The sequence below is a fragment of the Lineus longissimus genome, chromosome 16 (genome assembly GCF_910592395.1).
Source record: "Lineus longissimus chromosome 16, tnLinLong1.2, whole genome shotgun sequence".
Taxonomy (NCBI): domain Eukaryota; kingdom Metazoa; phylum Nemertea; class Pilidiophora; order Heteronemertea; family Lineidae; genus Lineus; species Lineus longissimus.
In genome coordinates this window covers 7985012-7995712 of record NC_088323.1, presented here as the reverse complement: position 1 = coordinate 7995712, position 10701 = coordinate 7985012, and the positions used below count along the sequence as shown (strand labels likewise).

The 10701-nt window shown below is 40.6% G+C and overlaps 1 protein-coding gene across 1 annotated transcript; it reads left to right on the top strand.

Moving 5' to 3' along the window:
- Positions 1-2691: 2691 nt before the first annotated feature.
- LOC135500620 (uncharacterized) lies at positions 2692-6868 on the top strand. The gene is made up of 3 exons (XM_064792168.1): positions 2692-2886; positions 4496-4587; positions 6640-6868. The coding sequence occupies exons 1-3, from the start codon at positions 2707-2709 to the stop codon at positions 6776-6778; spliced, it is 411 nt and encodes a 136-aa protein (XP_064648238.1). The 5' UTR covers positions 2692-2706; the 3' UTR covers positions 6779-6868.
- The last annotated feature ends 3833 nt before the right edge of the window (positions 6869-10701 follow it).

The window sequence follows — 10701 nt, the reverse complement described above, 5'->3', positions numbered from 1 at the left end:
GGGTGCAGGTTCCGGATGCGCATAGGATTTCTGCGCGGATAAGTGTCGCAAATCGTGGTAAATTCCTTTTCGTATACATATTCTGTACCCGCTTAGCTCGAACCTCCACCTGTCACACTTGATGACTGAAGTGATTCGACATGTTCCGCACTTGATGCAAATTTTCACCGATCGTGCATAATTGCGCAGTTTGCTTATCAAGCAATTTTGAAACGACCATCACTGGAGCTAATTGTTCCCCGGAGCTTGTGTAGGGGGACATGGTATTAGTACATGGCACCAACTTTGTGCTCGTTTCAACTCTACAGCTTCTAAACGACTCAAGCAATTTAATCGATATTTGGTGGAAGGAGTGAAGGACATCTGAAGATGTGTCCCACTAAAAATCATCCCGGTCAGATTCCCGGCCTGGCCAGTACATGTCTGGTCCTTTCCCGTTAGTAGTAGGTATACTGTCCCTTTCAACGCCCAAAATCCGAGGCCCAAAGTCCGAGGGTCCCGGGGCGTTGAAAGGTGCATTATTCGACGCCCACGACAAATGCTCTCCCGTGATATTGTGCTTGAAGAATTTTTTCCGCGCTTCGTGTAAGCCGAAGCGCTCAAAAATTCGGCCAACAACACCACACGGATTCAAACTACACATTTTTCAAAAAACACCCAACAGCGACGGGGGACATTCAACGCTATGCTTGTTATATTGCGAATGGTCTTTATGCTGTATCCGGATGATTCAAACTGAGAACCCCAGCTATTAAGTCGCTTTGACCAATTTTTGGTAAGTCATCAATCTCTTCCTGACTTAATTAGTCATGGATTGGTCAAGCTGACTATGCTTTGTTAGTCAGACGATTTGCGATATGGGACATGAAAGGACGATATTAAAGTTAGTACATGTACATAGAGAATGAAATGACCAGGGGCCATTGTGCTCACCATGTAGATATTTGTTGGTTCGGAATTCATCCCGGTTAAAAAAACATGCTACATGTATTGTATATATGTCAAACCAAAGTCGGTATGACATGTGATGTATCCTTACTTGGAGTACCTCGAAATGCAAAATTCACAACTTCAGTTGTTGAAGTGGTGGCAACTGATCGAATCAATACAATCGTGCTCTGTATAGAGAATAGGCTTAATTCGGTCTACACAATGGTGAAGTGACATGCCTGAGATAGCTTTGGTTTGAAAATATTGTAAGGAGTCATGTGTATGAAATTTCAAGTTCATAGCTAAGAAACGGTTAAGAATCGTGCCATATTTACACTCAAACGGCCAATTTACGCCATTTAAAATCTGTGTTCAGGACTAGTAGGGTTAATGTAGGTCGACTATTAGGTGCTGCCATCTATTGGTGTATTGCAACATACTGGAACTCTCCAGTCAGTGAGCTGAGACCCAACATGGAAGATCTCAATCTATTTCTCTATACATCACATATCCTACGGGTATTTGATTTGACCTAATTTTCAAGGTCACATAGGTCAAATGGTGTAAATTGGCCGTTTGAGTGTAACTGTTGCACGTTTCTAAACCGCTAAAGCTGTGAACTTAAAATTTGGTACACATGACTCCCTACGTCATGTAACCTCTGACACCGAATTTCAATCCGATCTTATTCTCGACTTGGCCACCAGGAGGCCAAATCTAAAACAAATAAAATGTGCAATATTACGCTTATTAGTGACTAGTTTTCGATGATATTTTTATGGTAAGTAATCCAAGTAAGGATACATCACATGTCATACCGACTTTGGTTTGACCTATACATGTATATACTAATACATGTAGCATGTTTCTTAACCGTGATGAATTCCTAACCAACAAATATCTACATGGTGAGCACAATGGCCCCTGGCCATTTCATTCTCAATGTACATGTACTAACTTTAATATCGTCCTTTCATGTCCCATATCGCAAATCGTCTGACTAACATAGCTTAGTCAGCTTGACAAATCCATGACTAATAAAGTCAGGCAGAGATTGATGACTTACCAAAAATTGGTCAAAGCGACTAAGCTGTGGTTCTCAGTGTAAATCATCCGGATACAGCATAAATAACAAGCATAGCGTTGAAAGTCCCCCGTCGCTGTTGGGTTTTTTTTTTTAAATGTGTAGTTTGAATCCGTGTGGTGTTGTTGGGTGTCATTGACTGAAGTTTATGGTTCAGTTGGGTGTCTCATTTTAGGGATTTCAATCATTTCAGTCTGAAATTCAGGTAGGAAATTTGGGGGAGGAGTTGTAAGGTCTAATCCTTGGTAGCGTTCCTTCCATGGGGGAGGGGGTCATTTTGAAAATAGTTATCAGTACTGTGTATCCATCTATGAAATTTCATTTAAATCGGGGTTGTCTGATTCTCCAATGTATTAGATCAAGAAAAATCGTGAACTTGTCACCTGCGACTATAGATAGAACATGCATATTGTGAATCTGATTTAAATAGTTGGGAGAGAAAAAATTCAGAAAAAACAAAAGTAACCAAAGAAAAAAATGGCTGTTATACCAATGAAATTTGTCAACACGTCATGTATGTACATCAATACACTGCTGCACACGATTTACTCATCAAATCAGCATGAAGCGTGGTAAGGCTACTGGTAACATTATGCACGATCGGTGAAAATTTGCATCAAGTGCGGAACATGTCGAATCACTTCAGTCATCAAGTGTGACAGGTGGAGGTTCGAGCTAAGCGGGTACAGAATATGTATACGAAAAGGAATTTACCACGATTTGCGACACTTGTCCGCGCAGAAATCCTATGCGTATCCGGAACCTACATATATACTAGGCCTAACCAGGCTTCCAATCATCCGGCATTGGACTCCAAGCAGTACGGTCACGTCATCACGAATCTTCTCCGCAAGGCTCTCGATTTATTTAAGGTAAGCGTTTTCTGCCCAAATTTATCCTCGCATCTTCCTCGGTGGCATGGTGATTTACACACAAAATTATTTTACTGTAGTCAAATTTAAAACAAGTCGCGCTTAAGCCCGTAGCACACTAGCCGCCAACTTCGGCGTTCACAAGCGTTTTTTGCCGCAAGAGTCCTGAACGCCTGAAAAATCCCTGGTCTGCTACGAACGGCGTCGGCGAACGCGACTTGCCGCAACTAAACGCCAAATATCTAAGATGTTTGATTTTTGACGCGTGTCGCCGCCTTTGAACGCAAGAAGAAGCCAGGTGTGCTACGGATTGCCGCCTGAATTGGCGTCGGCGGCGAGGCTATGGCCAATCAGTATGCGTCTTGATGTCACATGATTTCAAAATGGCAGCCTAAAGTGGCGGAAAAGACGCTACTGGACGCCGATTCTGGGCAGGTGTGCTCTGACCGTGATCCACTGGCCGCCAACTTCGGCGTCTAGAGGCGTCAGCTGAACGCTTCTTGTCGCCAAAGTTGGCGGCTAGTGTGCTGCGGGCTTTACCGCATTTGCAGTTGATCAAGTGACTTGTATGAAGGGGTGTCGGATGATTACTAAAAAAGTACTTATTAGCTGTCAACTTTTCTATTTCGCTGAACAATTGTTAAAGTAGAAAACGCATAATGTTATTATGATAGAATCCTGGGGTAAAAAATATTGCTGGACCGGAAGTTGTGCACGATGCTCTCCTCCTCTTCAGTTTACGTCCCCCATTTTATTGAATAAGAAAATGAAATGTCTTGATCGACACCAGGCGGACTTTGTTGATTCTCTGGTGTGTCTGGTTCTGACCGCGCTTGGTGATACCTTGCATTTATTTTGTGGTGATAACCTGAACACGTCTAAACCTCGCGAGCGGGAATCCTTCAAGTCTGGGTAATCTTGTTGGATTCGGCTATTTATACTTAGTACAGAAGACTTTATCACCAACCCGTGTCATCCAAATTTCTGGGCTCACGGACTAGAAACTTTGCCTTATAGTATATACACTCTCCCACGATCACCTATTTCGTCATTCTCCCTTTTTCATTTACCACCCCTTTCATTGCTCAATCGAATTGCAGCCTTCATCATCGACACGAGGCTGCAGGTTATATGTTTGGTCAAGATCAGTTTGGCCCGTGTGAATGACCCTACTTTGTCACACGGTGAACGCACTCGCCAATACTGGAGTGATTGGGCTTACCTAGGTTGAAGGAATTGATATTGAACGGGGGGGGGGGGGGGGGTATTGGTTTTCTCACCCCAAGCACCGCAATAAATTGCTAAACCCAAGACGTCTCACTGATGAGGACTGATTTAATAACTCATACTTCTAAATATAAAAATGTGATTTTTATAGCTTCTTTACCGGTTCCATAATTTGTACAACCCAATATATTATTCTTCAAAACGTTGATCAACCCCTTTTGGCCTCAGATCATTTAAATAATAGAATCTAGCTCCGTAACTATAACTGTCCTATTGTGTTAAAGGAATGGGCGACTTTTTACTGCAGTATGTTTGTTCTTCTTCTGGTTCATCAGTAAACTATTCTTCTGAACGTGTTTGATGCTTTCCAATTTTGTTTTAGCTCCAACCACGCCTCCATAACCAATCCAAAATGAAGGTATTCCTCCTCGTCATTGTTGCTGCTCTTCTGCTGTCTGCTGTTCAGGGCAATGGGTGAGTAAATCAAAATTTCTACATTTATCTAAAAGCGCTAGGCCAAAATACAGATTTGTCTGAGTATGTGGCAAATGGATTTAACACTTCATGATCAAGTGATTATCAAGATGACATCAACGCTTACTTAAATAATCCCTTCCTTGTTGTGCTAGGCTTACATGTATTGTAGTTATGCTGAACGTCGTGTGTTTGCTCTCGATGTAACGTTACTAGCACTAGCAGTGACCACCGCAGTGCCGCGCCCATCCAGATATGCGCCAGTACGGATGGAACCTCTTCAATATAGATGGTGCCTGTATGGACGGTGTGATTGGTCACGAATTTAAGTACATTTTACCGACCGCTACCACTAAATTTTACGTTTTGGTTAGTCTGCACTGTCTTCCTGACAACTTATTAGTAGGCCAGTGAAGCTGACAAAATACGACGTGAACATGCATGATTTGACAAAACACAGCCACAATTCCCTACATATTACACGTTGACGTTCAAATTACCGAGTTGATCAAATCTCACGAATATGAAATACGAATTACGAACTTATAATTACGAGGGAACTCGCGTTCCATTTTGCAGCCAGCTGTGTCTTGAGTTATGTATTAGAAATTAATGCTTTCGTCCAGTTCCGGTCTCATTGAAAACGGATCCTACAACAATGCATCTTGACATAATCAGTGGTTTTAAATATACTCCGCCTCTTGATTTTCAAACTTTTGTATACGATGTAGGAGTATCAAAAACCTGTATCTCAGGATGTGACAATGTAGACTAATTCGTAACGACTCCGCCAATTCGTCACAACGAATTCAACACTCGCTGCGTCTAAAAAATTACAGTGGTTTGGTTGAAGAACTTTAGATCCTGATTGACCCTTCTCAGGGTAGCGGATGTTGATCAGCTTAGAAACCATTCTTGTGGTCATTTTTATGGATAAATAGCAATTCGTAATATACGTAATTCGTGAGATTTATGGAAACTCGCTATTATCTCAAATGACCCCGTTTGTATATGCAACCCCTAACTTATATCACTCTCGCGTCACTAGCGCGCAGCACAGAAGGGATGTCACTTGTGATTTGGACTGTAACCTCTCAGTGAACATTTAAAAAAAACCTGAAACATGATTATTGTCCCCTTCCAGGAAATGCAGTACATTTTGTATAGTTGAATCACGGGATTATTCTCCCCTTCCAGAAAATGAAGTTAGGGATGACTCCATCCTGATTTTCGAGGTTATTCACTCGGGAGAGGGGGGGGGGGGGGGGTCAATCATGCATCCACACGCCGTCTTTTTAAATCTTGGTTATGTAGGACTATCATTACATGTATAGCAATCTAAAGCAATGAAATCAATAGAAAAGGGAACATACAAGATGGCAACAACATTCAAATATTTATATTTCAATAATTGAGAGATAATCAAAATTATAAACTATAAGACGTTGGAAAAAAGACAAAATACAATGAAAATCCTGCTTTTGTCAGGTCATCTGCAGCAAGGATATTGCTTTTTAAATCGAATCAATTAATTTTTTGTGACGTCACTTAAAGTAATTTAGCATATCACCTGATTACTGAACTGGGTATGTTTGACTCCGGTTAGTCAAGGGAAATGTCTGAAAAACCTCGAGTTTCTGGAAAAATTAATGAAAAAAATCATTCCAAAATTATCAAACAGTCTTTAATGTAAGCATTATTAGTTATGAATTGCTCGGAATTAGGTTGAAAATATTATTCTGATAGGATTGTTTTTTTCCTCAATGTGACGACTTCCGCAATATCTGATATAAAGGTATTGCACAATATACTGGCAAAATTTCTGTTGTGTGCCTCTGAGCCATTGAAAGACGGAGGTGGTGTGACAGAATAATTGGCACTAACATTTCAAAACCCGTCTGGTAGAATGACCTAGCTAAACTCATCAATCCACAGACACAATTATTCAGAGTATACAGAACCACCTCAGAAATCAATTACAATTTGCCTCCAGTAAAACTTCACACGTTGCTTGAAGTTTGTTTTCGTCACAATTGTCCTATTTCATTTCAGCTACATGGGGAGCACCAAAGCATCAATTGGGTCCAAATGCACCGTGAACGCTACTTGTGCGTCTGGGAAATGCCGAGACGAGGACGGGAATGAACCAACCTACCAGGCCTTCGAGAAAGACTTAACGTGCGTTGCGTAGAATGCTCTTTTGGGTATCTAAATATATATTGATATATGTCCAATTCAACTGTAAAACAGAAACAATAAAACCCAAACGAACTTAAATTAAGTCTGCCCTTTTGTTATCCACAATATACTGGCAAAATTTCTGTTGTGTGCCTCTGAGCCATTGAAAGACGGAGGTGGTGTGACAGAATAATTGGCACTAACATTTCAAAACCCGTCTGGTAGAATGACAGACACATGTACATTATACCAACACTGAACAATGCTTGTTCACTGTCCTGAACTCAGTGCCTCGAGTTGTCGCCATGATTGGAAGTCTATCATAGATGATTTTGTTTGCTTTGTTTGGCAATATTTATTTTCAACACCTGGCTTTGACTTTGGTTGTTTGGACTTGTTCTGTCAATGTTTGTTCTGTCTATGTAGTGTTTTGTCAATGTTTGTTTTGTCAATGTTTGTTCTGTCTGTGCTTCTTCTGTCTATGTTTGTTTTGGTAATATTTGTTTTCTTAATATTTGTTTTGTCAATGTTTGTTTTGTTAATATTTGTTTTGTTAATGTTTGTATTGTTAATTTTTGTTGTGTTAATGTTTGTTGTGTTAATGTTTGTTTTGGTAATATTTGTTTTCTTAATATTTGTTTTGTTAATGTTTGTTGTGTTAATGTTTGTTGTGTTAATGTTTGTTTTGTTAATGTTTGTTCTGTCAATGTTTGTTCTGTCTATGTTTGCTATGTCAATGTTTGCTCTGTCAGTGTTTGTTTTCTCAATGTTTGTTTTGTTAATGTTTGTTTTGTCAATGTTTGTTCTGTCTATCTTTTGTTTTGTTAATGTTTGTTTTGTTAATGTTTGTTTTGTTAATGTATGTTTTGTTAATGTTTGTTTTGGTAATGTTTGTTCTGTTAATGTTTGTTCTGTCTATGTTTGCTTTGTCAATGTTTGTTTCGTTAATGTTTGTTTTGTTAATGTTTGTTCTGTCTATCTTTTGTTTTGTTGATGTTCGTTTTGTCAATGTTTGTTTTTTCAATGTTTCAGACGTAATTCTGATCCACACAGCAACGGAGTTTAATGTGTGGACCTTTTGTATGAAGCCCTTTGTCTGTTCCTTGACAAATATTCTCACACTCGCACAATTTACTAAATTTTGGTTGTTTAAATTGTCTAAATCAAAGAAGCGCACACTGTCATTGTGAAGAGTATTATTTCTAAGCCGCAGTTGAGTGACAACAACGTTTTGGGCATGCGCAAAATAACTCCCGTACCTTTAGCATTCTGACCCAAGGATACGGGTCCCGTACCTCTCTAGGCTGTACTTTACCAAAAATGAAATCGTCAAGGGGCATTGTGCTCACCGTATCAATATTTGGCGGTTAGGAATTCATCCTGGTTAAGAAATGTGCAACATGTAGAGTATGTAGGTCAAACCAAAGTCGGTACGACATGAGATGTATCGTTGCTTGGAGTAACGTCCACACATATATCATCGAAAACAAGTCACTAATAGGCTAAGCGAGATATTGCACTTTTTCCCTTTTTTAGTTTTGGCCTCCTGGTGGCCAAGTCGAGAATAAGATCGGATCGAAATTTGGTGTCCGAGGTTACATGACGTAGGGAGTCATGTGTACTTCAATTTCAAGTTCAAAGCTTTTGCAGTTAAGAAACGTGCCATAGTTACACTGAAACGACCAATTTACGCCATTTGACCTATGCGACATTGAAAATTTGGACAAATCAAAAACCCGTAGGATATGTGATGTATCTTTGCTAGGAGAACCTACCATCAAAATGTTATCGAAAACGAGTCAGTCATAAGAGAGATATCACACCTTTCAGGTTTCCACTTCTGGCCCCCTGGTGGCCAAGTCGAGAATCAGATTGGATCGAAATTTGGTGTCCGCGGTTACATGACATAGGGAGTCATGTGTTTCAAATTTCAAGTTCATAGCTTAAGCGGTTAAGAAATGTGCCATAGTTACACCCGAACGGCCAATTTACAACATTTGACTGACCTCTGTGACCTTGAAAACTAGGTCAAATCAAAAGCCCATAGGATATGTGATGTATCCTTGCTAGGAGTTCCTACTATTAACATTTCATCGAAAGCAAGGCAATAATTAGCAAGATATTGCACTTTTACCTTTTTTAGTTTTAGCCCCCTGGTGGCCAAGTCTAGAATCAGATCAGACCGAAATTCGGTGCCTGCGGTTATATAACAAAGGGAGTCATGTGCATAAAATTTCAAGTTCATAGCTTAAGCGGTTAAGAAATGTGCCATAGTTACACTCGAACGGCCAATTTACAACATTTGACTGACCTCTGTGACCTTGAAAACCAGGTCAAATCAAAAGCCCATAGGATATGTGACGTATCCTTGCTAGGAGTTCCTACTATTAACATTTCATCGAAAGCAAGGCAATAATTAGCAAGATATTGCACTTTTACCTTTTTTAGTTTTAGCCCCCTGGTGGCCAAGTCTAGAATCAGATCAGACCGAAATTCGGTGTCTGCGGTTATATAACAAAGGGAGTCATGTGCACCAAATTTCAAGTTCATAGCTTTAGCGGTTAAGAAACGTGCCATAGTTACACTCAAACGGCCAATTTACACCATTTGACTGACCTCTGTGACCTTAAAAACTAGGTCGAATCTAAAACCCGTACGACATGGGAAGTATCCTTGCTAGGAGTACCTACCATAAAAATTTTATCGAAAACGGGTCACTCATAAGAGAGATATCACACTTTTTAGGTTTCCACTTCTAGCCCCCTGGTGGCCAAGTTGAGAATTTAGATCGGACTGAAATTCATTGTCAGAGGTCGCCTGACCTGAGGGGTCATGTGTACAAAGTTTCAAGTTCATAGCCCTAGCGGTGCCACTGTTTTTGAAATAGGACAACGGACGACGGACACTGCGGTATTTTATAGACTCACCTAGACGGTGAGCCAACAAGAGGCCCAAGGGCCTGGCGCTCAGCTGAAATGGATAGGTGAAGGCAAGGGCCAAGTGTGTGTCGGTACCGTTATTATGAGGCAACGTGAAGCTATAACGTCTAGCACGCAGAAGTGCTGGTGCGAAGACCTTCTTGCTATATCAGTGCATGCTGAAGTACTGAGTTGACGTCACCCTGCTATATGACGTAAAGTCATTTCTATTGCCGTTGCAGTAGTGGGGTGTGTGATGACGTCAAGGAGTTGTGTGGCGACGTCAAAGAGTGGAGTCCTTGTCTTCATGCAGCGTAGGTGGAACTAATAACATGCACATGGACACAAGGTACATAATTATTACAGTGTATTTTGTGAGGTGGGGCCTGGTGCTTTACAATGGTCAAATGAACCGACTGTTGTCTGGACATTGATGAAGTGGATGCAGCCAAATGTTTGGGACGGTCTTTTTTGTATGTGAAGAAAAGGAGATAAAGAGTTGGTTAACAAAATGAACTTTATTGGTGTGACAGATATTTGATGCCTTTCGGCAGATATTTGAAGCGCCTTGCGGCAGATATTTGTTGCCTTGCGGCAGATATTTGATAACGCTCTCCGGGAATGGAAAGCAGTAAAACGAGTAAGCACACCTAACTCTGAATGTGGGAACAGTAAGTGCTTTCCTGGACTTGAAATGTGCCAACCATGTGCAATAACCAACAACAGTAAATCTGTAACAAAAGAGAAGAGAAATTAACACTGACTGAATAAACGAAATGGCCAGGGCCATTGTGCTCACCTCATGTGGAGGAAAGATGGATAAAGAGCATGGTATTGTGTCATGTAGTGTTAGGTTTGATGTAGGTCCAAGCAATTACAATTTCCCCAAAATGGCCAATTTACAGTACATTTGACCTCTGTGACCTTGAAAAGTAGGTCAAATCAAAGAAGACCCGGGTGACACATTGAATGGTTGTTAGAATTAGATGTACCTATGATATAAAATTGGTGCCAATCG

Coding starts and splice junctions, on each gene's coding strand:
- LOC135500620 (XM_064792168.1), top strand. CDS start 2,707: ATGTATACGAAAAGGAATTTACCACGATTTGCGACACTTGTCCGCGCA. Junction 2,887..4,495: donor AGGCTCTCGATTTATTTAAG/GTAAGCGTTTTC, acceptor ATTTTGTTTTAG/CTCCAACCACGCCTCCATAA. Junction 4,588..6,639: donor TCTGCTGTTCAGGGCAATGG/GTGAGTAAATCA, acceptor ATTTCATTTCAG/CTACATGGGGAGCACCAAAG.